This window comes from Acanthochromis polyacanthus, chromosome 4, assembly GCF_021347895.1.
Source record: "Acanthochromis polyacanthus isolate Apoly-LR-REF ecotype Palm Island chromosome 4, KAUST_Apoly_ChrSc, whole genome shotgun sequence".
NCBI lineage: Eukaryota > Metazoa > Chordata > Actinopteri > Pomacentridae > Acanthochromis > Acanthochromis polyacanthus.
Window position 1 is genome coordinate 46,131,748 of NC_067116.1, and position 26,792 is coordinate 46,158,539.

At 41.9% G+C, this 26,792-nt stretch overlaps 1 protein-coding gene across 1 annotated transcript; it reads right to left on the minus strand.

Moving 5' to 3' along the window:
* Positions 1-85: 85 nt before the first annotated feature.
* Positions 86-14,781, minus strand: tmem47 (transmembrane protein 47). The gene is made up of 3 exons (XM_022216122.2): positions 14,368-14,781; positions 4,380-4,523; positions 86-1,789 (listed from the first exon to the last, which is right to left on the minus strand). The coding sequence occupies exons 1-3, from the start codon at positions 14,591-14,593 to the stop codon at positions 1,611-1,613; spliced, it is 549 nt and encodes a 182-aa protein (XP_022071814.1). The 5' UTR covers positions 14,594-14,781; the 3' UTR covers positions 86-1,610.
* Between the last annotated feature and the right edge of the window lie 12,011 nt (positions 14,782-26,792).

Genomic DNA, 26,792 nt, shown 5'->3' on the forward strand with positions numbered 1-26,792 from the left:
CATCATGACTGTGGTTAATCATTTCTCGATTTTGTTGTGCATGTGCCTCATGTTGTGCACAAAGTAGACCCATTACATGCCTAAAACAGGTTAAACAGGTTGTTTTAATGGAGAGCTGTGAGGAAAAAATACATTTATTACAGGAAAAAGCAGCACCATTACTGCAAATGATGTGAGAAATACAGATAGAAAACTGATTATTTCTAACATGACAGCAACATGTTAGAGCTCTAAAACTTTTAAAAAATTGATCATTTAGAAGTTATTTTAGTTCCGATAATGAAGACATGGAAAATATTTTTATTTTTGGCCAAATTAAATTATCATAATATTTACTGACATATTATTTACTGACCGTAACCCTACTCATCAGTTTTTCAATCTTTGTTTTATTAGCTACTGCAAATCACGACCAAATATCGCAATGTATTTATGAATTTTCTGCATGATTAACTGTAGATTCTTGCTGCAATTGAATACAGAAAGTTGGTGCTACCCTAGCTGCATGGCTTATTTCAGCAGAATTAAGAACAGGAAGCTTGCAGATAAAACCTCAGCTGACAGTCAAAGAATGAGCACTTTTTATCGCTAATTTAAATACCCTGACCTAACCTTTACCTAATCCTCCTCCAGAGCAGGCTAGCTGTGTAGCATCAGGCTAAAAGAAACGTCATGACACTGAAAACTCTGATTTCATCTTGACATACCTAATTTTTCCTGCCTCGTAGGTCGTCCCTCCGGTTTTCTATCCCACGGTCCTCGTCATGCTGCTCCTGATACTCTCACTATTGACCTCAGATGTGAACAAAAAGTTGCATTTTTTTTCAACTACAGTCTATTCTACTGAGAGGAAGATGAGGAGGCATCACATGTGGAGGCCTGAGCACATGATCTGTGCAGCCGACACGGTCATTTGCCGCCTTTCTTCCCATAAATCTGCCTTAAAACGACTTCATACTGCACATAATTACATATAATACAACCATTTTATGAAAAAAAGAAGCAGGTGCGCATGAGTTGAAGGTCGTCCTGGTGAAAAACCGGCTCCTGTCACCAGCGTGATTCATTTAGAAGGTGCCTGTGGAATGTTTTTACTGCCTCACATGGGTTATTGAGAGAATAAAGTCGAGTTTCCAGCCGTCTATCGGAGGAAAAAGGCTCCAGATGTATGTCGAACATCTCTGGGGAAATGTGGCATTCCGTAGGTGTGCCCTGTCATCCTCAGGATAGCACTTCAATGGGACGTTTTCCTCTTCCTTCTCTGCTCCAATTGCTTAATTAGCCTGGCGATCCGTCTGGGTATGTGGTCGGAGAATCCATCTGTTCCCTCCAGATTCTCTGCCCAAATCCAAGACCTACTGGAGTTACACTTAAAGGGGACGCAGCCATTATCTGAAAAAACTGCCATGGAGGTTTTGGGTTTCTTTTATTCCGCTGCTGCCACATCTCCTCAGAGAAATGTGAGTTTCTTTTCCAGGTTCAGTGAGACAGCAAGTTCGCAGTTCTCAAACTATCAATCAGTGTTTGTTTTTTCTGTTCAGCAACAGATAGAGTTCCTGGAGTGGAGTGAAAGAGAGTCCTGTTAGGGTCCGGTTAACCCTAACTTGTTTTTAGTAGTAGTCTTCGTAGTTCTTGGGGTTGAGGCAGTAGAGGATGGCGCCTCCAAAAGAGAAGATGGTGGATCCCCAGGCGAGTCCGTAGCCCCAGTTGAACTCATGGTAGACCCTCAGGCTGACAGATTCTATGAACTTGATGGGAAACAGAACCAAGCTGCAAACCTGGAGCACCACTGCAAGACAAAATCAGTCAGAGGGTTAGGGTTAGCCCCAATCTATAGTCATAGATAAGGGTAAGAATATTTTCAGTTACAGACAACTGAAGTACATGGAGGTGGGTTGAAATGTGTCTCAAAACTTTTGAAATACAGCAGATAAACATACTAACTGTTCAGGGCTGAAAAACTGTTCAAAACTGCAAACAGATCAGTTTTACATCTGTGTCACAATCAAAAGACTAAATCTGTATTTTTGTTTGCTTTTTCTGGTATTCATTCATCACTCAGTTCATCAGTATTATGGGATGCATCGTAGGTTGAACAGTAAAACTGCAGCAGTTTAATGAGTCTCAGAAACAATCATTGGTTCCCTGGATGTGTTTCTGTTTTCTGATAATTCACTAGAGAAAACTTTAAAAAGTGCATTCTGGGGTAAAGGTTAAGGCTGCTTTGTGTCTCTTTGTGTGTTTTTGTGGTTACAATCAGAAACCAGAAACACATCCAGGGAACCAATGATTGTTTCTGGGACTCTATGTCATTAAAGAGAGGAGAATGCTGTGACTCTCGCGAGACTGCCAGTGAGATTTCGGAATACAACATGGCGGCGCCCTGCTGCTGAAACAGAATTCACTAGTCTTAGCTCTTTCTCTAAAACAAAATTAAATTTAATCACCGCATTACTTGCATTCAATTATTGATATTTCCTTACTCGAACTGCGGATTTGGAGCACCACCCACCGTGGAGGACCTCGAGCGATTTATCGACAGATATTTTTACAACCGCGTCATGGAAGACCCGAACAGCGACAAAAAACGATTCCTCGACTGATACGGACGACCTAGCTACAACGGACGTCCCGGTTGATGTCCTGGAGTCCATAAATAAAAAGCTGGATGTTCTCAGCGTCCTCCGCGACGAAATTCGAGACCTGAAGGTAAGTTTGGAGAACGCCTATCAACAGGTAAGTGAGCTTCAACTTGATAACGCGGAACTACGTTCTAACTTTTCCGCAGTTACAGCCGAGTTGGAAACGATTAAAAGGGAGAATAAAGCGCTTAAAGAAACTGTACTGGATGTCCAATCCCGTAGTATGCGGGACAATTTAATATTTTCAGGAATCTCTGAAAGCACCACAGATAATCCAGAGACAGAAATTAAGAAATTCATGACAACGGCTTTAAAAATTCCCCAGGAAACGGTGAATAATATTTCCTTTCACCGCGTTCACAGGCTTGGAGCCCGTAGAAGCAATAAATCCCGTCCTATTATCGCTAAATTCGAACATTTTAAACAGAAAGAATTCGTTAAAAGTAAAGGACGGGAGCTTAAAGGGACCTCTTTCGGAATGAACGATCAATTCCCGAGAGAGATCAACGAGCGGCGGAAGGTATTGTTTCCCATACTGAGGCAGAGCAGGCAGAAGGGTAAACGCTCTACTTTGGTTGTAGATAAACTTTATATCGACGGCCAACTGTACCGGGACCCCAATACCACTCCCTGGCTGTTCTGATCAGTATGGTGAAATGAAAGAGCTTTGTTTATTTACTATAAAATAATGTATATATTGTGTGTGTGTGTGTGTGTGTGTGTATATATATATATATATATATATGAAGGTATGTATATATGTATATGTATTTAATCTCACTATGGCTACTTATAATACTGGCTCACTGTTTTATGTTTGACCCCCTTCTGTTCACCTTCTTGTCTACCTCCCCTCCCTCTGCTTCCCCTAACCACCTAAACTCACACCTCCCCTCTCCCCCCACACAAACTCCCTATGTAAACCTTTTGTGTGTTATATATGTCATTGTCGCTGTCATAGTCAGACATGTTGTTGTTAACAGCTGGAGGCAGCACGGAGTGATATGAAGGGAGAGAAAATAGTGCCAAGCATTTACAAGGTCTGACTTTTTCGTGGACAACGGTTTTGTAATGCAAATATATCACTCTTTCGAACACATATTGGTTTGAGAAGGGTAAGGGTTAGCCTGGTTTGGTTTCGTGACCCCAGCAAACTGGCTGGACTACTTTCGTCTGGACCAAAACCGGACCGGATCTCTGCTCACCGGACGCTGTTGGGGGTAAGTCTGTGTGAATGCACAACACTGCTGACGGGGATGCCATACAGATTCATGTCAAAAATCTTGAACTATCCCTTTAAAAGTGTTTCTCAGCCCTGAAAGTTTCATGTTTCTGTGCTGGTGAAGGTATGAGGTTCAGAAATGATTTAAAAAGTAATTTAAAGGACCTGTAAACCGAGGACCTTCATACTAGGAAGGTACAATAACCATATCCACCAATTATAAATTTGAACTGGTTTGCATAGTTGCAGAATGTCACTATTCACCACCCCCCTCTCTCGTGATCCTTCTTCCCCTACGGTTATGTCTTTGTTGCACTGGGTGATTTACGGTATTTAGTATTTATTATTGTGGGGGTTTTTTTTGTACTGGGCTATTTATGATATTTATTACTGTGAGGTCTTTTTTTGCACTTATCAACTCTGCTGTATGGATGCTCCAAGCGTAGTTTCATTGTTCTTGTGATAATGACAATAAATATTCTGATTCTGATTCAGACTTTGAAGATACTGTTTACCTGCAGAGAAGAGCATGATGGCCACCACTTTGTAGCAGTGACTCCAGGAGCCGAAGCAGCGCAAGACCACCAGAGCCATGAGGAAGGCCAGCAGGGTGAGGGCAGCTCCTCCCAGCAGCAGGGCCAGCATGGCGATCTGCCAGTCTGGAGAAGCAAACACACAGAGATGGATAAATAACCCTCTAACTCACAGCGAGACGCTAAAAACAGAAGCTGCTGCTGAGAGGAATCAGGTAGAAAGCAGCAGAACACAAAAACCATCTCTTCCATTGCAGTGTAGCGCAAACACAAACTGTCTGCACATTCTGAGAAGCTGGTGGCGTGTTTTCATGCAAAGAGGAATTTGAACCATGCAGCAACACTTTCTGGCTGACTAGAAGCAAACACACATTTCCACGCTTCAGTAGCACATCCCAGAGCAGCAAAAAGTGAATGTGAGGTGACTCAGATAATGAGCATCCCTCCTTCTCCTCGGCCAGCTCAGCAGCATTCTCAGCATTTCATTCAGATTTACTCCAGAAACACTGATTAAGCAGCAGTGTTTCTTCTCCCCTTTTCTTCTCTCCTGAGTGTTTGTCAAAAAGAAGGAAAACAGGAAAAAACTGCATGTTTGAGAAAACAGCTATAATCAGCCACTGGACTCAAACCGAGAATTGTTGAGAGACACACTATATGTTATTGTTTAGAGATTAAGGATCTGTTCCATAGCAACAGGAAGTCTAGATGTAAACAGGCAGAGGATATTATGATGGCGAGTTACATTACACAGCAGGAAACCTTTTCAAGTGCACCGGATGGGAAAAAAAGAACAACTAAAGCTGCAAGCGGCATTGGACGGGTCCTTGCATTCTTACTGGTGGGCGAATCCAATCATGTCCACCAGGTGGCGCTGCGACCAAAAGTGTATGTGGGTCTATAGATGGCATCAGGACCAGACTCTGATGTAAAGTTTGAGGCAGATTGGAGCATGTTCAGTTAGATATCACTTCCTGTTTCATGATTGTCGAAATACTGCCAGTTGCCATGTCAGACTTTTGCAGAATATTTTGATAAGTTTTGATCACCCCATGCCTGCTGTACATCTTGGCTAAGTTCTGTAAGGGTTAGCGTGTTTGAGCTTACAGCTTTTGAAAATGTGGAAAAATTGGTCCAAAATCATCCAAAACGTGAGACATTTTTCAAAATGGCCGACTTCCTGGTTTGGGATCAGTCACACGTTTGTGTGTCTAGACGAGTTACACCTGTGTACCACAGTTCATAGCTGTAGGTGACACATCCTGGTTGTAGAACTTGTTTGAAATTTGCCAGGTGATACTATCGAGCCATTTAGGCTCACACCAATGCAAGTTACATAAAATATTACATTTTTTGCTGGCCCTGATGTGTCTGCCAATTTTCACTCGTTTTCAAGACTTTTAGGCCTTCATAATTGCAATTCAAAAAGCGACAGAAAAAAAAGAAAGCTTTGGTGAGCATTTGATGAGCAAAAGAATATTACAGAGTGGAAAAGTTCACACCGACAGACTTCAGCTTTGATGTATTTTGTCTTTTTTTAGCAAGTAATCAAGGTTTTGTCACAGAATGAAGCGTTGCCAAGAATCCTGCTTCTCCACCGAGACAAAAACGAATCATTAAAACCTTCACCAGCGGGGAGAAAGTGACTGAACATAAGCTGCTTAAAATAGTTCCCACCCTTGTTGGAGGGAAACTTTATTCCAGAGGCCAAGCAGCTCAAATCTAAACAAACAGCAGCTACTTCTGACCAAATATGGTTCAGGATTTTGAGTTTAAAAATGGGTCCTGTCACCACAGGATGTTGGAAGGAGCCCACAGAAAGCAGAAACCCTCCAGAGCAGCAGACCCCCTCAAAGAGCAGAGCAGCAGATCAGTTTTCCGGGTTTATCAGCAGCAGGACGCCGGAGAAAAGTCCTATCGTCTCAGATTTGGAACAGACTCTGTGCTAGCAGCCAGAGTCGCAGCGCTTTAAGGCTTCGGCGGTCGAGAGGCGCCAGAGTATTAATCTGAGCCCTGCACGATGACAGATGGAAGAGGAGATACAGTGAGGAGATCCAATCTGAGCATTAATTACGCTCCCGGTGTGCATGTCGGGGTGCTTATCAAAAAATCCTGCAGCTTCTTTGTCTGAGAGAATAGCAAAGATCTGTGTCAGAGGAGAGCCTGGAGTGTCTGAGTCGCTGTCAAACTCAGAGGAAGCAGGAAGACAAGGCCAGGTCTCTGAGTAAGGCCAGCAGAGTCCAACGTACCGACACCAAGTTTCATTTAAAAACAGCACAAATAATGGACCATCAATCCATGTATGTGTTTATTTACAGAACCATTCTGGGTATTGTTCCTTCCTATTTGTCTTTTAACAAGGAAACATGGAAGTCACAATGTCCGATCTGTGGATACTCTGTGGATACTCTGCAGTTTGTCGTCTGATTAAGCATTTAGGTTTTCTGCACCTGATGCTTGGAATAAATTACAATCTGAGCTTAAACTTCAAGTCCTTGTTCCACTGAATGAGTTTAAAGTTCTGCTGAAATCCTTACAGTCTACCTGGTCTGTGTGCAGGTTTTAATGTTGTTAATTTTATCAGTTGTTTACTGTTTTTATTGTGACTATGCTGCTGCCCTCCTTGCCAGGTCTCACTGTAAAGGAGATCTCTGATCTCAATGGTCCTTTTCGGATGTGTTTGGTCATAAAATTGGCTTACAATTTTTTATGGTCATTTTTGTGTGTTTTGGATCTCTTCAGAGAAAGTTGTCAGATTTCAGGCTAAAAAGACGTTGTTTCGTTTGTTTTTGATGTAAGGGTTAAAGATGTTTAACGTTGTGGAATACGATCAGCAGCTTCAGCACAACAGAGTTTGGTTTGTTGTTGATGCACTGAGACAAACAGACTTTTATGTATTTTATTTTTATTTATTTTTACATTTACAAAGCAGGAGGAACTTATGGTCACTTATCCTTTAGTTTGTAAAGTGCGGTTCTACAATTCTACATTTTCATTTAGCAGACCAAATTTATCCAAAGTGACGTACATCTGAGAGCAGATACAAGCGTTACCTAAAGTATTTGGAGTTACAAATTGTGACATAAATAAATTTGATTTGTATTAGTAACTGTTATCTGCGGGTAATAACTGGTCAACATCGGTCAACTATTGAATTTTCTGTGAGACCTGAGTGCAGCATGTCTACAATTCTACAGTTTTATGTCGGTTCAAGTGGTCAGGATTAATACACAGATGTGGAAATAAAATAATCTCTAGATCTTGATGAGTTGCTTTGATCGTAAAGTTAAGAACTATATCGTTCAGCTCCAGATCCACTGTGATCTGTGGATCTAGGTTGGTGACATAACTGAGGCAAAATTATGTTGAAATTCCACTTGTTTTTCATCATGTTTAGTAAACAGATTGTTTACTAAATGTGAACACATTCTGAATTTCAAAAACAGAGGGATTAATTAATAATTTATGGGTTATTATAGTGTGATTTCACAGCACACTCCTGCCTTAAACCTCAGTGACTTCCAACAGAAGACAGAAACAAAATACTGGATGGATGAGGAGCTGCATTATTAATAGTTTGCTCTCAGTCCGACTCCACATGGCACCGTCCTGACATCTCTGCTTTATCATTGCTGCTCCACATTCCTGAAGCTTCATGACTGCTCATGACCAGTTTAACAACGCACTGATTCAAAAGTTTGAATCATCAAACATGATTCTGGCAGGCTGACTTCACCTAATACAATCTAGACATAATAATGTTGCATCAGTTTAATATTCTGTGTAATTATTCAAATTTGAATGTCTGTGTGTGATGTAAACAAAACCTGATGGAACCTGGAGCAACTCAAGTCTTTATTGACAACTAAATAAATGGTCAGTAAAAAGCTAATTCCTCTGATTCAATATGGTTTGCTGGTTGAATATAATTTCATCAGAAGTTCTCAAAAGATTTTTCTGTTAAGCTCAAAAATTCTTAGAGTGTTTGAGAAAAAAAAATAAAAAAGAAGAATGTCATCTGTATAATTCAAAAAGAATAATCTAATTTACTGATAAACTATTTAATGGAGTTGAAATAATAACATTGTATCAACATAATATTCTGTGTAAACTCAAAATTCTGCATTAGTTGATTTAAAACTAAATACAAGTTGAGGAAACTTGAGGAAATTGGCTTGAAAACGACAGTTCTCAGGATTTCTACTAATGAACACTGGAGCAACTGAAATTTTTAAAATCAGCAACTTGAAAACTTGTATTCATAACAAGTTATTAACGAACACTGGTAACAAGCTAACCCTAAAAACCCTAAATCAAACCAGTTCTTGAATAAGTTGTAACTACAAATGCATTTGAAAGGAGAGGAAAAGTTAATTCCTTTAATGTGGTTTGTTGGTTGAACATAATTTCATTAGAAATTGTCAGAACTCAAAAGGATTTCCAAGACAAAGTCAGGCCTGCAGAACAAGCAGAAAACATGTGAGCGGCTAGCTGCTGTTTCAAACTAACAGGATTTATTTAATGCCCGGAGCATGACACCGGGGAAATATTGGTGGGCCGAGGATAGAGAGAGCAGGGAGGTAGGAGGGCACAGACTGATTACTGGGATTCAAATCAATAAGCCGAGCCAAGCGGCAGCCCGAGGAAACGGGAAGTCCTGTTGTTGCTGTGAGCATTTACTGCAGAGCTGGATCTCTCTGGATCTCTATACGGAACCACAAAGCACTTTGTCTGTGCTGACAGAGCAGCAACGAGGCAGGCAGACAGAAAGAAAACAGTTTGTCAGACTAACAAAAACACAATTCACCTCTGGGCTTGCAGGAGGAGGCTGTGAAATATGAAGCATTCAGGAGCTCACATGGACAGAGAATCTAAGAAAATCACCACTGGGGCAAAAATATATGAGCTTTAACATCATTTCCATCTGCAAAATCTGCTTTTAGAGATTTAACATCATATAATTTAATATCATGTAAAGATATTTACCAAAAATAAGACTATACACTGTATAAAAAATAAAAAAGCAGTCCCTCCAGGAATTCGCGATGTTGCGCTCACGTGAATTCACGCGAAATCAACCAATCTCCGCAAATTTTGCGCAGCCTTACAATTTTGTCCGATCACCGCAACTTTCCCGCAATTTTGGCCCGCCTCCCGTGAGTTCTACCAATCAGAGCAGTCCCCAGCGCAAACCTAATGCACGTACGTCACCGAATTCACTTCCTGTTTATGGTTTGAAGATGCAGACATGTGCGATATTAATGTCTCTCATTTACCGACAAAAATTACTGCTGAAGACCGTGATAAACAATTAATTCATTGATGTTCTTCACCAAAGCTAAACTGTTTTACAACCGTGCAATACTGTGGTGGAATAGAAAAAAGAAAAAAAAATCATCGATTGATACACTTAAAAAAAACACGAAACATATTAGAACGGCTGAAATGATCAGACAACGGACCACATAAATCACCGTGATGGAAACTGTTGCATCCAGATCCTTTTAAAGCACTGAAAGAATGAAGGTAAATTAGATTATTTATTCCACCTAAAAACACGGCGGAGTTATGTGATGATCAGCGCCTGTGAATCCTTCCTCTGTTACCATATAGACCTTTTCGCAATGACATCAGAATCTGGGACACGTGACCACACCTTCCTTAGCAACGCATGCCGCCATTAAAAAAGGGGGACACAAAGTCCTTAGCAACCGCGATTTGACCGCCGAAACCACGCGGTTTTGACCCGGAGAAAAATGTCTGGTGATTATTTTGGAAATCTCTTGTTTGCAGTCATGTCCGTACCAAATTCCTCTGGGATCATGGGAAAACGACCCTACTACGTGTCCAGATCTTCATTGGCACTCCATTTACGAGTACCTTATCAACAGCCCAGGCATCCACACAATGGAGAAGATGAAGACTTATAAAAGCCTGGACTCAAACGTTTTCTTTGAGGTATGCTTATATGTTTTTGTGCATACAGGTCAATGTCAGAATGATAAATGTCTTGTAAGATATGGCTACACCAGCTCCGCTATGCTAAGCTAATGTTAAGCTAACAGAGTGAGCCATTACACCTTTTAATTTCAAGTGGAAGTAGTGTATGTGTATTAGTTAGATGTGCATTATCAAAACTAAGAGTCAGATACCTGTAAATGAGCTCTACCCACCCAGGCCCAAGGGTATGAGGTGCTAACAATAATGAGGACAATGCTGCTGATTACAGCATAGTAGTTAGCAGAATGAAAGGGAGGAGAGAAGGGAGACTTGTTTGTTCAGTATTGAGTTTAGGAGTGTTTAAAAATAGCAGTGTGAGTAGAAAGACCCCTGACTTTTTGTGGGAAGCACAGCTAGCACTAGCCTAAGCTAAGTAGCTAGCCCCCAACATTTCAGATAATTATAGACATCATTAAGCTTATTAATTAATAATTTCAGAAAATCAGTTAAGGGGTAATAATTTCATGAAACACAACATACCATTGACGAAATGCTGACTGCAAACATAGGACCATTTTGATTGTGGGCTCCATGTGGTTCCATCATTGTTAATCCGCCTCAATGCTTTGAGCCATAAAGTCCTTTTCTGGCCCTTTCCAGTCGGAATTCTGTAAAAGGAAATGTTCTTGTTGCTCCATGAGTGAGAACTACAGCCAAAAACAGCGCAGGTTTTGGGCATATCTGCTTTTGGTCGTTAAAATCGGGTGGGAAAGGTGGGAAAGTACTGGTCGTCAAGGCAAAAGCATACCCCCCTTAAAATGGCGGAATCGTGTTGCTAGGGGCAGTCATAGATATATACAAACACTAGATGGCTCATGAGCGCTGTCAGCCTATGGGGAGCGACGTCGCCACATGGCGGCCATCTTGGGACAGGGCTGCTCGATCACTCATAACATTAAAGTCAATAGAGCATGGATTTTAAAATCACTGTAGATTGCTCAATTTTCAATCGATTTTAGAACAGCTTGGTTTGTTATAAACGTCAGAGATGTACTTCTTTTACTGCTTACATAAGAATAATTAAAACCATTGAATTCATATAATAATGAACACAGATATCATCTTTTTTCAGCATAAATGGATGTAAATGTAATTTTATTATTTAGCATTGCACTTCTTTATTACTATTAGCTTTCTAATGCACAGATAAAAACAAAGCTCAAACAAAATCAATGCACAACAAAAAGAGATGATGTCTTTTCTTTTCATGAACCTGGTGCCTACATTACCCACAATGCATTTCGGCTGCAGGCTAACTAATCCAGGCATAGATGTATACAAACAATAAGTCTAAGGTCTCAATCGGAGTCTCTTAACCAGCAAATAAATACAACCACAACCACAAAGAATGTAATTTCACCTAAAGATTAGGTTCTCAAAAAACGTTGGTCTCAGGAAAACCTAATAATTGAAAATCAGATTGTGAGTAACACCATCTTCAATGTGAGTAGCCAGGCAGAAAAGACACACAACTATGCCGCATTTTTCAAAACGAAAAGCTGCGATTTCGGAATTGAGCCTGAATCATAGCCACGTTAGTAAGGCTTGTAATAAACTAAACCGTTTGTAAATCAATCAAGAACTGAGCGAGTTGTGAGTGTTAAAGTGAGGAAATCATCCACCTTACCATTGACTACAGTACAGTGCGCCAGAGCAGTCCCCTGTCCCAAGATGGCCGCCAAGTGACGACGCCGCAGACTCCGTCTTGAGACATCTAGTGTTTGTATATATCTATGGTGGCAGTGACCGGTGGTGACGTTTGATGATGACGTTTCGGAAAAAGGTCTATCACTCAAAAACAGACTCAGGGATTTAAATGAAGTTTTCAGGGTCGGTCAGAAATGACACAAGGACCAAATGATTAGACTTCGGCAGTGATACGGCTTAAAGTTTGGATCCACGGATTTGTTAAGGATTTCCCATTGAGGTAGCGGCACAGCGTCTCATAGCGGCACGGTAACCATGGCAACAAGTGAACGCTACCTCAGCGGCCTGCTGATGATGACATGATTGTTATCCTACAACAAATCCACCGCTACAGACTTATATGCTGGAAATTATACAAGGAACAACCGATTAAATTGTGGGGGTGTCTGTGAGTCCCATCAATTCCCGTTGCCGGCTATATATTTAGGTCACACGATTCGGTTTGTACACATGCAGGAGGAGGACTGCGCTCTCTCAGTGCTGTTCTTGTTAGTTGACGTCACAAGCCATGAGCGTGTGTGTGTGAACACGTGTGTGCCAGGATGTGAAATTAACTTTTTAAGCCACTGACAGATATGTCCGAATATGATTCATTCAATAGTAAATAATCATTTTGTGCCGCAAATCTACCAACCACGTCATGTTAAACCAGTATCTGGCTGCTGCTAATGTCTCACCGTGGTGTGCCAGCTTTTGTGGAAACGGGTTGGAACGCAAAATAATTAATTTCTGAATAAATATTGTCAATTACAGTGTTGAAATGTGTTCTACAAGCTGGAAAAATGCAGATTTTTAGCAGTTGTCACTGTCTCCCGCAATTTCATCACAACAAATAAGCTTAAAACATCACAACTTTTATCGCAATTTTTTAGAAAAGCTGCCGCGAATTCAGGCATTTTCGGCCTCAACAATCATGAAAAACACCCGTGAAATCCTGGAAGTACTGAAAAAGGTAATTATATGGTAAGATTCCGGTCGCTGGAAAGGGTTAGAGAAGAAGTATATCAGAAATATATCAATACTGTTGTCTGTTCATTCCATATCTCAATGTAAAAAAATTAGCTTCACTTGAAAATTTACATGAAAATACCACACAAAGTAAAGTTTGTGTGACTGGTCATTACAGCACTGTTCCATTATCAGCACAAATTAACATATTAGAAATTGAATTATTGCAACAAAAAGTCGTATTATACAAACATGTTGCATTGCTAAGTGAGATTTTATGCAACACAGCTCTTAAAAATAGGAACACTGTCTGTCATGCTTTTTTAGTTATTTACTTGATCAGGGACCATGCATAGAACACATTTGATGTCTTAGAGTGCATTGAGCTAATTTTCAATTTTTCAGGAAAAGCAGTCAGAGGATCAACACATTTTGCACATTTTAAGCTGTTTGCATGACATTTTGTAAATTTGCATGTTTTTAAGTGCAGCCAGTGTAAACGTAGCATATCACTGCACATTTTCTGCTACTTTTACTACCTTTATAACACTTTAGATTTGCTACACCTGCTGTTTATTTTTCCCCGCCTTTTTTGATTATTGCACCTGAAAGTGTTTACTCTTGTGCGTGCGCCAAAACATCAATTCCTCTGATGTGAAACCCACTGATTCTGAAGTCTTTCTGTGACCAGATTAAAGTTCATCCGCCTGCTTTTGTTTTTATGGCGGAGTTTAAATATGAAATGCTTCCAGAAGAAAAAGCTCAATGAGGAGACTGAAGTTTCCTTAATGGAGAGAATCAGCATTTGGAGTGCTTCTCCTGTATCCCTGGTTACTAATCTGCAGGCATCTGGATCTCTGGGGAGTTCTCTGCTCCTTGGCAGCTGAAGGAATCCACACAAAGGCTCATTTTGTCGCCAACAAAAGGCTAAATGAAACCCCAGCTGGACCACTCACAGATTCCCACATCACTCTGCTGCGCACAAAGTTTCAGGAGAAAGTTAACCAGAAAAAACAAAGATTACTCATCAGAAAAAAAGTTTTTCCTCCTACACTGTTCCCTCCATCTATATAGAGAGAAAGTTGCGCAGTTTAACCAGGCAATCACAAAGTAATTAACATTTCGCTCTCTCCTGGGTGGGTTTTATAATTTCTCAGCCACAGAACTGATCCGAGGGATCCCCGAGCGTCTCACTTTCATCAGAATATGACTGTAGATGCGTTTTCTATTTGTCTTCTCACAGAAATCCACAAAACTAATACAACTAGATTTAAAACTTTTCAACAACATTTACGCGCGTCTGGAGCGTCTTTCTCACCGGCGGCCAACGTGCTGCTGCAGGACCAGTCCACGGAGCTGACGGGCTTCCAGCAGGACACCCACAGGGACAGGTAGTACTGGTCGTCCGCCGTGACCCACGCGGGGCTCAGCACGGCCCCCACGTCCAGGCACAGCGCCAGGAACACGCACACCAGACCCACCAGCTTGAGGGGCGTCAGCGCGGACACCCGGTTCTCCTCTGCTCCGCCGACGGACGAGGCCATGTTAAAGTGTGTGAGGCATGAAAACACGAGCAGCTGCAGAAGAGAAGAGGCTGAGAGGCTCCCGGAGTCCTCACGGTTGGTTAAAGTCCGTGTCCGAGCCGGAGGGTGCGGGATGGGGAGCGGCGCTCGGTGCGCGTCCTTCTGCCGCCGCCGATCACCGGAGATCTGCCGGTGGAGGCTCCCGGTCCCCCTGAAATACCAGCAGCTGCACCGGCTGGGTCCTAGTGCCGGGGTGAGGCCAAATGGAATGCAGATATTGCCACTGCTTTTTGTTTTACTTGTGGCCAGTTGATTTTGCAGAAACAGATTTGTAATGAATGTTCAGTGGACATTTTAGAAATGCACCTTACCGTTTCACACTATCTATCTATCTATGGTATATATGTCTGGATAAAAAGCAGACAGAAAAAAAGTACAGAAAAAGAGTAGCACACAAAAGTGCACAGATATAATTTTCTCCTTTAAGAGAAGGTTAATTCCACAAAATTCTAATATGGTCATGTTATTGCACCCCATGGAGGCATTGCCTGTAATATGTACTCTACTGTTCAAAAATTTGGGCTCACTTAGAAATGTCCGTATTGTTGAAAGAAAAGCAGGTTTTTTTCATTGAAGATAGCAATAAATGAATGATAAATCCAGTGTAGACATAGTTAATGTGGTAAATGACTATTGTAGCTGTAAACATCTGATTTTTAATGGAATATCTCCATAGGGGTACAGAGGAACATTTCCAGCAACCATCACTCCTGTGTTCTAATGCTACATTGTGTTAGCTAATGGTGCTGAAAGGCTCATTGATGATTAGAAAACCCTTGTGCAGTTATGTTAGCACATGGATAAAAGTGGGAGTTTTCATGGAGACCATGTAATTGTCTGGATGACCCCAAACTGTTGACTTGTAGTGTAAATCTATAGCCATATATCCTATGTTGTGCTTGCCAGTGACCACTACAACTTATGCTACTGCTGTAAGAGAATGCCAACTACATTTCGCTGTATTTTAAAGTACATTGATGATAGAGGCATCTTATCTTATAAGAACCTATTCAGCTTAAATAATAGAGTTTTACATTTGCCAACTTGTGAGTTCAGCCCCAACATTGTGACTGAAATGATTGATTTCATTCCTGAGGTTAGATTTAAAAGACAGGAAAAGCTCTCAGAGTGCAGGTCTCTGCCAAGGCTGCTCAGTTGACGTATTATTTCCAACGGATGAAATCTTTAATTAAAAATGACCTTGTGCTGAGTACAGGCATGTGTTATGCATGCACATGTTATGCATTTATACCGAATCATGTGTAAATTACTCTTATAAAGGTCTGTTGATCAGTTCATCGCTTTTGGAAAGCCTTTGTTTTGCTAGTGCTAAAATAATCATTCCATCCAAGCTTTTATTTTGAAGGCGTATTTTTCAACGTTGCGGGCTTTTATTTTGTCACCATCCAGTGGCGAAGGAAATCATCTAAGAAGAGGTTTCTTGACAGGATGAAGATGCTGCAGAAAAGTCCGAAAATTCATGTAAAGATGACAGACAAGGGTTCCATCTGTTGCTGTCTATAAAGGATGTGTTTAAACTTAGAAGCAGCTGGAATGGAGACAAGCTCTGATGGTGTTTCTGAAGAAAGGAGTGAAGGACACAAAGGTGAATTTGTATTCAAAATAAGGCTGATGGCTGAACGTAAAGAAAGGCTTTGTGAAACATCAGGAGCTTCACCACTGTCTGGCTGGGGTTTGCTACATACATGACCTAAATATGTAGCGGTACTCACAAACACCTCACAGTTTAATAATTTGTTCCTTGTATGATTTCTAACTGATAAATCAGTCAGTTTGTTATAGGATCACAATCATGTGATCCTCAGCAGGTAAATGACACCGTGTTCACTTGTTGTCATGGTTACAGCCACCCCGTAATTTTCTGACCTTCCCTGAAAATTTCATCCAAATTCGTTGGTCTGTTTTTGAGTGATGTTTCTGAGAGACAGACAGACAGACAGACAGACAGACAGACAGACAGACAGAGAAAGACAGGCAGGAAGACAGGCAGGAAGACAGACAGACAGACAGACAGACAGACAGACAGACAGACAGATAGACAGACAGATGTATGCCAGTCATCACACATGATTTCCGGTTGAGTGAACACTGGCGCGACTTGCTGCCGCTGCTCGCCAATAACTCCAATTCTCAAAAAACCTGGTTCAGATCCCAACAACTTCAATAACCTTCGTCCCATTTCCAACCTGCCATTCCTCTCAAAAATCCTGGAGAAAACTGTTGTATCCCAAATCCACTCTCACCTCTCCAATAACAGGCTCTTTGAGCAATTCCAATGTGGTTTTCGTCCCCACCACAACACAGAAACAGCTCTACTTAAAATAACCAACGGCCTCCTGATGGCAGCAGACTCCGGACTTTTATCCATCCTCATCCTTCTAGACCTGAGTGCAGCTTTTGACACCATCTCTCATTCCATTCTCCTCCATAGACTGGCATCTATTCAGTGGCGGTTCTAGCCTTATTGACTCCCTCGGCAAGTCAGTCTGTCGCGCCCAGTCACCGGTAAACACGCGCCCCTCTCGCCTTTCCTGTTGTTCCTGTTGGCGGCGGGGCGGGGCGGCGGCAGGATATATACACTATCGGGCCGTCTTCGCCGTCTCCGCCGCAGCCACGCACCCCCACGGTCTCGTCGGTCAGAGAGCAGAGGGCGCACCTCTGAGTCTTGACCTGAAGAGGGCGCCATTTGTTATGTAACGTAACACCATCAGAGTGTCAATGGATGCTTACTCAGCTGCGTGCTTATGAAGGGAATTGTATTTAATGATTTTTTTTCCCCCTTCATCATGCCGCCCCCTTGAGTTTGCCGCCCTCGGCGGCCGCCTAGTTGGCTTGTGCAAAAAACTGCCAATGCATCTATTGGTTTATCCGGCACACCCCTGGACTAGTTTACATCATATCTCTCTGGCTGCTCTCAGTTCATTCAGTTAAAAACATTCACATCCCGTTCATCTCCCCTCTCCTCCGGTGTTCCCCAAGGCTCTGTTCTTGGTCCCGTCCTCTTCATCATTTATCTTCTCCCCCTTGGCCACATATTCCGGAAATATAACATACAGTTTCATTGCTATGCGGACGACACCCAGCTCTACCTCTCCTCCAAACCCACTTCCACCCCCCCCACCCCCTCCCTCTGTGTCTGTCTCCAGGAAATCAAATCCTGGTTCTCTTCCAACTTCCTCAAACTGAATAGCGACAAAACTGAGGTTTTCCTCATTGGCTCCAAATCAGTTCTCACTGAAACCAATAGTTTCATCAACACCATTGACAACTCCACCTTTTCTCCCTCCCCGCAGGTCAAGAGTCTGGGTGTTGTCCTCGATGGCACTCTGTCATTTCAAACTCACATCAACAACATCACTCAATCTGCATACTTTCATCTCCGTAACATTAATCGCCTCCGTCCCTCCCTCACTCCTATCAGTACCGCCATCCTGGTCCACTCTCTTGTCACCTCCCGCCTCAACTATTGTAATTCACTTCTCTCTGGTCTTCCACTCTAGTCCCTCCATAAACTCCAACTGGTCCAAAATGCAGGACACCCTCTTTCCACCACATCACCCCAGTTCTCCAAAAGCTTCACTGGCTTCCAATCACTCACCGTATCATCTATAAAACCATTCAACTAACCTTCAAGGCCCTCCATAACCTCGCCCCTCCGTACCTCACTGATCTACTCCACATAAACACACCCAGCCTGACTCTTCGATCATCTTCCTTCTCAGTCTCACCATCCCCCCTGCCCGCGTGACCACCATGGGCTCCAGAACCTTCAGTCGCGCTGCTCCCCGCCTCTGGAACTCTAACCTTGCCAGCAAGTTGATTTCTTGCGATATTTGTGAGTTCACAAATCTCTCAAGAAACCATCTTGCTCCGCTCCCGCATTCACTGTTTGTACAGCACCAAGTTGGTTCGGGCCAGTCACGCAGCAGTATTCGTGTGTGGGGCGGGATAATGGGCGGGATATCCGGGTGTGACGACGACACCAAGCGCCAGCAGATTAAAACAAACATGGCAACGGAGGACAACGATCATGTAGATGCTGCTATTAACCCTTTACGCTTCAGTGCGTCGTAGGTGTACCGCCGGCGGTACACCTACTAATTTGCATAGGAATTTCAAGAATGTCCGACGGCTGCAAACACGATTATACAAACACTATACACCAATGGAAAGCTTAGATTCTCATGAATCATGAACCCACTTTCAGATGCGATTACTACAGCGGGTGAGAAAAACACATTTGTCCGACAAAAACAAATATTCATCCATCCGTTCTCTATACACGGCTTCAACGCACACAGCGCGACTCACATTTCCGGGTTCATTATTACACACAAAAAAAAAGATTCCACAAAAAACGGCCATAATCCAACCTTTTACATCCAGACGACACAAGCCAGTAAACTATTTTGTCCAAAACATGTCCTGAAGTCGTATAAAATCCCCGAATCGGTCATTTTCAAGGAAATGCACCTCGTGATGCCCGTCCAATATTCCCCGTATTTTTCGTAATTTTTTTATTTAAAAATAGAATATTAGCGATTTTTTGTACTGAAAACGGCTGGAATTGACTGAAGCTTAAAGGGTTAAGTCAGTTTTAGCTGAATCTCCAATTGCTTCTTTGAAGGAAGAACAACGAGAGGTGCTTTGCGCATTTCTGGATGGTAAAGATGTTTGTGCTTTTTTACCTACGGGCTTTTGGTCAGAGTTTAATCTACCAATTGGCTCCGCTCGTTGTGAAGATCCCGCGATTGGCTAAAAACAAACCTGTCAGAGGCGGGACATACTGTTGCATTGTCCAATCCGTGCCTCTTTCCTCCGAACGGATTTACATGGAGCGGTCCCAGATGGATATTGTGGAGTACTATCAAGTACTACACAATTATTAATCTGGCTATTGCCAGGTTACTGGAACTCCCTCCCACCTGACATCAGAAACATCAACACTAGGGTGACCATACGTCCTCTTTTGCCCGGACATGTCCTCTTTTGAGAGGCTGTCCAGCCTGTCCGGCCGGCGTTTATAAAGTCCTTCAAATGTCCGGGTTTTTGATCCTGCCTAGCTTGAGCGCGTCACAGACCAGTGTATTTATCATTCACGTTGAATGGTTGCTTTGGAAACACGCTCTGAGAGGCGGAGTTTGAGCCGAGGTGCTCCACACTCACTCACTCCTCGCAGGCTGACAGGCAGGTAGGCACACTGCGAGAGAACACTCGAATATTTTTGTTTAATATTTTGAGGCATTATTTCTATTTTTACATAATTGATAATTGGGAGGTTATTTTGAAGAATGCTACTCTATCTCACTGTTCCTAACTAAGGTGTAAGTGTCAGACTTAAGAGAGATGATTATTTCTTATTTTGTTAAACATCTGAATACATGTGTTCCTACACAACTTGAGTCAATAACTATTAAAGACTAGAGCATGCCATATTTGTATGTGACTGATTATATTGTTTAGGAGAATTGCTTTAAATTAATAAATATATTATTTATAAAGCAACTGTTTGTGAGTGTTTTGGGCTATTTTTCTGTATATCCAGGTAAAGTGTTCTTTTCTAGGTAATTCAGAATATCTGTTTAACTGAGTTTGAAGCACAGAAAACCCCCTGACCCACAGAAAACCCCTAAAAATGAGGGGGGGGGGCTGAAAATTTTTCGCGCGCGAGCTGGAAGTGTGTCCTCTTTTCAGAGAAACAGAATATGGTCACCCTAATCAACACAGTACATATTTTCAAATCCACTCTCAAAATCCACCTGTTCAAACAAGCTTACTCAGTTTGACCTCCAGTTCTCCTGTTTTAAAATTGCTAAATTTTCTTCTTTTAAATTTTAAAATTCTTATGTTTTAAACTGTGCATTTTGAATCTGTTTTTATTCTGTTTCCGCCTATAAATAAAATGTATTATTATTATTATTATTATCACATAACTCCACATTTCTTGAGCAGTAATGATTTCTTCATTGGAGATGAGTCTCACTCCCTGTCCCTGCCTGACCTCCTGTGGCCTCCTCTGATCTTTCTGTCTTCCCTCCTCTCCTCCTCGGGCTGTCAGTACCTCCCTTCTACTGCTGTATGTCTGCTGACTGGTGATCAGGGCTGATGGAGGCCACCTGCCTCTAGCTGCTGTTTCCAGCTGCTGTTTCTAGCCGCTGTTTCCAGCCGCTGTTTCCAGCCGCTGTTTCCAGCCGCTGTTTCCAGCCGCTGTTTCCAGCTGCTGTTTTCCACTCACCTGCAGCATCACCACCCATCAGAGCACCATGATGCCTGGCTCTCCACTCCTGAACTCTGTTGCTACATGCTGCTGACTGCCTGTTAGAGTTCTGTCCTGCTCTGTGGAAGCTGCTGACGTCCTCCTGCTGCCTGTGAAGGACCTGGACTCTTCCTGGTCTGCACCTGGTCTGGAAGTCATACATTTAATTCGCATGATTGATTTGGCCAAAGTTTTACGTCGGATGCCCTTCCTGACACAACCCTCTGTATTTATCCGGGCTTGGGACCGGCACAACAAGACACTGGCTTGTGTCCCCTTGCGGCTACATTACAGAAAAATGATAAATATTGTCCAAAATCCAAATCAAACTAACCATAATTCAGGGTCTAAAAGCAATAAAATGGGAAAACTTCATATTATTTGGGACAATTTTAGACTGACGGGAAAATAAATGTTTGTTTGATGCAAACAAAGAAGACTTTTGTTATGCTTAATTTTCTGTGATGGAAAGAAAACTAATGAATTCTTTCTGTTTTTAACGTTTCTGGCTGATAATCTGAGTCCTTCTGGTGATAATTGTGGACATTATAAGTGTATGTGTGTCAAATTAAGGCTTTTTATCACGTCTTTTAATACATTTCTATTTGATATTTCCCACTTTTCTGTGTTTCCTTTAGAAATGGACAAATGTAAGATCTATCCATCCATCCATCCATTCTCTATCCACCGCTTTATCCTCACTAGGGTCATGGGGGGTGCTGGAGTCTATCCCAGCTGACTCGGGTGAAGGCAGGGGACACCCTGGACAGGTCACCAGTCTGTCACAGGGCTACATATACAGACACACAATCACACTCACATTCACACCTACGGACAATTTAGAGTAACCAGTTAACCTCAGCATGTTTTTGGACTGTGGGAGGAAGCCGGAGTACCCGGAGAAAACCCACGCATGCACAGGGAGAACATGCAAACTCCATGCAGAAAGATCCCAGGCCGGGATTTGAACCGGGGATCTTCTTGCTGCAAGGCCAAAGTGCTAACCACTACAGCACTGTGCAGCATAAGATTTACATTTAAAATAATTAATAATAAATAATTTTTCTGAGCTCCGATGTGAAAATGTGTTTTGTTTTTTACTTATTTTTAAATAAATCTACTGTGTGTTTTCCATTTTTTCATCAATAAAAATGATTGAATTAATAAACAATAATTAGATGTTTTTGCATTTATTTATGTTCCTGTCAGTGTTTGGAGTATTTGTGAAATGTTTTAGTAAATATTGGACTGAAACATAGAATTTTATTTTCTATTTTCATTTTGATTCTAAAGGGCACAAAATCTGAAAGACAATAAAATGTCAGAGTTGTTTTTGTGTTTTTGTCTTTGTTAAGCCATGAAACAAGTTTACTTGTGTTGTTGTGGTGTTTTGGTGCTTAAAATGTTTGTTTTCCCAGCAAAAATATACAATCTAATCTAATGGAACCTGTTCTCTCTGACTGGAGTTCAGGTTTTGTTGAGTCACTTTACACTCAGAAAGTCCGGTTTTGTCAAAGCTTGTTCTCACAACAACAGGAAGCTGCAGAATTGATGCTTTAGTTAGATTAATCCTCCTCCAGCCTCTGCCGGTTTTAATAAAATGATATTTTAGTATTTCTCTGTGTTTTCCAGCATTTTGATTTATAAACCAGGAGCCGCTTCACTGAGGAGAGTCTTTTAGTTTTCAGGTAATATAATAGTGAAGAAAATGTGTTCCTGCGGTAAAGAATCCACTGAATTATTATTTGATCCATGAACTGGTCATCAGGGTCACTCAGTTCTTCTTCAGTTTGTTGCTGCCGTCGGGTGAACAGGTGATGATGTCAGCAGCACGTCAGTCTGTGATTGGAGCAGTAAAACTCATCTACATTAAATTAAATATTATACTAATGTAGATGCACTCGTGACATAAACTGTGAAGTCATCACTGAATAAATTAAGGTTTAATTTTAAGCTTTTGTATCTGTGTTCCCCCCGCTGACCTGAGCAGGTGATACTTTCCACTCCGACACACCTGACGGGATCAAACCACCTGCACACACTCCACACAGGCGCAGTTCATTTAACCTTCATGTTGCTTTCTTCTCCTTTGAATGAATATTTTTGGCATAAATGTGAACTTTTTGAACGGACTCTGCTCATCAGATGGAGGAACGTCGGTCGAGGGGTTTGTTGGAAGATTCAGGTGAGAAGAAACAGAAGTAAGATGTTAGACAGGATTGATCTGCTGTCGTATCTTCATCAGACACTGATGCTGCTGCTGCTGCAATTGTTGTAAACTCAGCTTTCTACCTAAGTGGCGCTACAGAGACACCCAGTGGCTGATCAGAGGAACTGCAGCTCCACAGGTCAGTTCAGATCAGCTCAGCAGCACCTGGTTCACACGGAAACATCATGATTCTGGATGCACATCAGGCTCCAGTTGGTTAGAATTTAAAGTGTTTTCCTCAAAACTCAACCAGCTTCATTAGAGTAAATCCTAAAGAGATCGGTTCATGATGGTTTTGTGTTTTCTCCAACCTCTGCTGCCAAATTTGAGGTTCTTACAGACGAATAATTAAGAAAAATCTCACCTTACACTGGATGCTTTTATGGCTAGCTTTATTGCAAGGAAACTATTGTAAACTTTACAAGAACATCAAAATCAAACTACAATCTGTTCTATTAGCCCGGTCATAACAGAGTATGCAAAGCACTGGCAAAAAAAAGTTGGATCTGTCTGAACTGGTGGATCAATAACATGACTTTTCCCAGATTGAATCCCAGAGAGTCCTGACTTGTTAGTTGGATGATCAGAGGTCAGAGGTCACAGCATGTTGGCAGTGAATTTATCTGAAACTAGGAAACAAAGCAACAAAAAAACTCCAGTCAGATTTGGATCGTCATTAGAGCACATTTCAGGACTTCAGCGTGTTTTCTGAAACAAACGTTTTGTTTACAGCGTGGAGGAAAAAATATGGAACCAAGGGTTAGACTGGAAATAAAACATGGACTGGTCTGGTAGAAAAACCTGAGCTATTAAAACAGAGGACACACAGTTAGACGCAAAACAACCACAAAGAGACGCAAAGCAACCACAAAGAGTATTTTTTGTGTCTCTGCAGTAATTGTGTGTCTCTGTGGTCATTTTGTATCTCACTTTGACCATTTTCTGTCTCTTTGTGGACATTTAGTGTGAATTTGTGGTTAGTTGTTGTTTTATTGTCATTCTGTGCCTTTGTGATCATTTTGTGTCTCTTTGTGTTTGTTCAGTGTCTCTTTGTGTTGATTTTGTGTCTGTGTGGTAATTTTGTGTCTCTGTGGTCATTATACATATTTTTGGACTGTGGGAGGAAGCCGGAGTACCCGGAGAAAACCCACGCATGCACAGGGAGAACATGCAAACTCCATGCAGAAAGATCCCAGGACCAGGCTGGGATTTGAACCGGGGATCTTCTTGCTGCAAGGCGAAAGTGCTAACCACTACATTTAGTGTGAATTTGTGGTTGGTTGTTGTGTCGTTGTTGTCATTCTGTGCCTTTCTTGACATTTTGTGTCTGTGTGTGCTAATTAGGGTTAGGGTCCGAGCATCGAGGGTGCCGAGGACAGGCGGTGCAAGGGCACCGACTATCCAAGGCACCAGCGGTGCCTAGGACCCTATTGAAACCCTAGGGTTTCTTCTTCTTCTTCTTCTTCTTATTTTCTCCCAGCAAATGAATTGCCTTTTTGGCATGCCCTATTCTTACCCAGTTGATCATATTCACGTCAAATGTGGTGACAACAGGCTGAACACATTGATGATGCATCCCAGTGAAAATGGTGACTTGTCATCAAAGGGTGTGTCTGTGGCGGTGCGGCGAATTTTGATGTTTCGCCATGAAAATTTAACTATTCATATCTCAGCTGAACAATTCAATTCAATTCAATTTTATTTATATAGCGTCAATTACAGTCAAATTGTCTCAAGACGCTTTACAGAACCCATATGCCTGACCCCCAGAGCAGCCCAAAGGTGACAGTGGCAAGAAAACACCCTTTTAACAGGGAAGAAACCTCGAGCAGAACCCGGCTCTATATAGGGGGGACCCATCTGCCTGCTGGCCGGGGGGTTGAGAGGGACAGAGGAGGGCAAGGGGGAGGGATGGGAGAAGAGGGAGGGGTGGGAAAGCAAGGAAAACACAACACACATTTGGATACATGTATGACAGGATATGTGACACAGACAAAGTATAAGCTAACATTGAAAACTGACTCATAGTTTACTCTGATGATGTACGGCTCTGACATTAAACATACTCCATATATAGCTAGCAGTAAAATTCAAACAGTATGTAAGTTAGCATAACAAGTATAGTGAAGGCGATGCAGAGTTGACTGGTGGAAAAGGGGAGTTGGAAGCAGAGGGCTGGAGGAAGGTCAGCAGCAGCATCCCACAGTGGACATGGTGGAGACTGGACCAGCTGGTGGAACATCAACCGTAGATCTGAAGCATCCAGCTCTGGGACCAGGGACACTCGGAGAAATAGCACAGGGGGAAACAGAGTGAATGTACTGCAATAACGGTATACATATTAAATGTAAAGGTAGATAGAGAAGGGCTCAGTGTGTCAAGAAAAGTCCCCCAGCAGCCTATAGGCCTATAGCAGCATGACTAGAGGCAGAACGAAGGGACGTCCAAGAGGGAGTCAGCTGTGCAAATGAAGACACAAGCCGAACCCCTGTGGGTCACCCAGTCAGCCCCAACTATAAGATTTGTCAAAAAGGAACGTTTTAAGCCTGGTCTTAAAAATAGAGAGGGTATCTGCCTCCCGAACCCAAACTGGGAGCAGGTTCCACAGGAGAGGAGCTGATAACTGAAGGCTCTGCCTCCCATTCTACTTTTAGAAATTCTAGGAACAACAAGTAAGCCTGCAGTTTGAGAGCGAAGATTTCTACTAGGATAATATGGTACTAACAGATCTTTAAGATATGATGGAGATTGGTTAGTAAGAGCTTTATATGTCAGAAGAAGGATTTTAAATTCAATTCTGGATTTAACAGGAAGCCAGTGAAGAGAAGCAAGTATAGGGGAAATATGATCTCTTTTGCTAACTCCTGTCAGTACTCTCGCAGCAGCGTTTTGGATCAACTGTAGATGTTTAAGAGAGCTATTTGGACAACCCGATAATAAGGAATTGCAATAGTCAAGCCTGGAAGTAACAAAAGCATGAACTAATTTTTCTGCATCACTCTGAGACAGAATGTTCCTGATTTTTACAATATTACGCAGGTGAAAAAAGGAAGTCCTACAGACTTGCTTTATGTGTGAGTTAAAGGACATGTCCTGGTCAAAAATAACTCCAAGATTCCTCACAGTAGTACTGGAGGCCAACGTGATGCCATCCAGAGTAACTATTTGCTTTGAAAGCGAGTTTCTAAGATGTTTGGGGCCAAATACAATGACTTCAGTTTTGTCTGAATTTAGCAGTAGGAAGTTAAGTCATCCAGATTTTAATGTCCTTAAGACAATCTTGCAGTCTAGCTAACTGATCAGTTTCATCTGGCTTCATAGATAAATACAATTGTGTGTCATCTGCATAACAATGGAAGTTAATACAATGCTTCCTAATAATATTGCCTAAAGGAAGCATGTATAATGTGAAAAGTATCGGTCCTAAGACAGAACCCTGAGGAACTCCATGATTAACTTTAGTATGCTCAGAAGAGTTATCATTGACATGCACAAACTGGAACCTATCTGATAAGTAGGATTTAAACCAGTCCAGTGCTGTCCCTTTAATGCCAACTGAATGTTCTAGATGCTGTAATAAAATTTTGTGGTCGATTGTGTCAAACGCTGCACTAAGATCTAACAAAACAAGTATAGAGACTAGTCCATTATCTGATGCTATGAGAAGGTCATTA

Coding starts and splice junctions, on each gene's coding strand:
- tmem47 (XM_022216122.2), bottom strand. CDS start 14,593: ATGGCCTCGTCCGTCGGCGGAGCAGAGGAGAACCGGGTGTCCGCGCTG. Junction 4,524..14,367: donor CAGCAGCACGTTGGCCGCCG/GTGAGAAAGACG, acceptor TTGCTTCTCCAG/ACTGGCAGATCGCCATGCTG. Junction 1,790..4,379: donor CATCATGCTCTTCTCTGCAG/GTAAACAGTATC, acceptor TTTGTCTTGCAG/TGGTGCTCCAGGTTTGCAGC.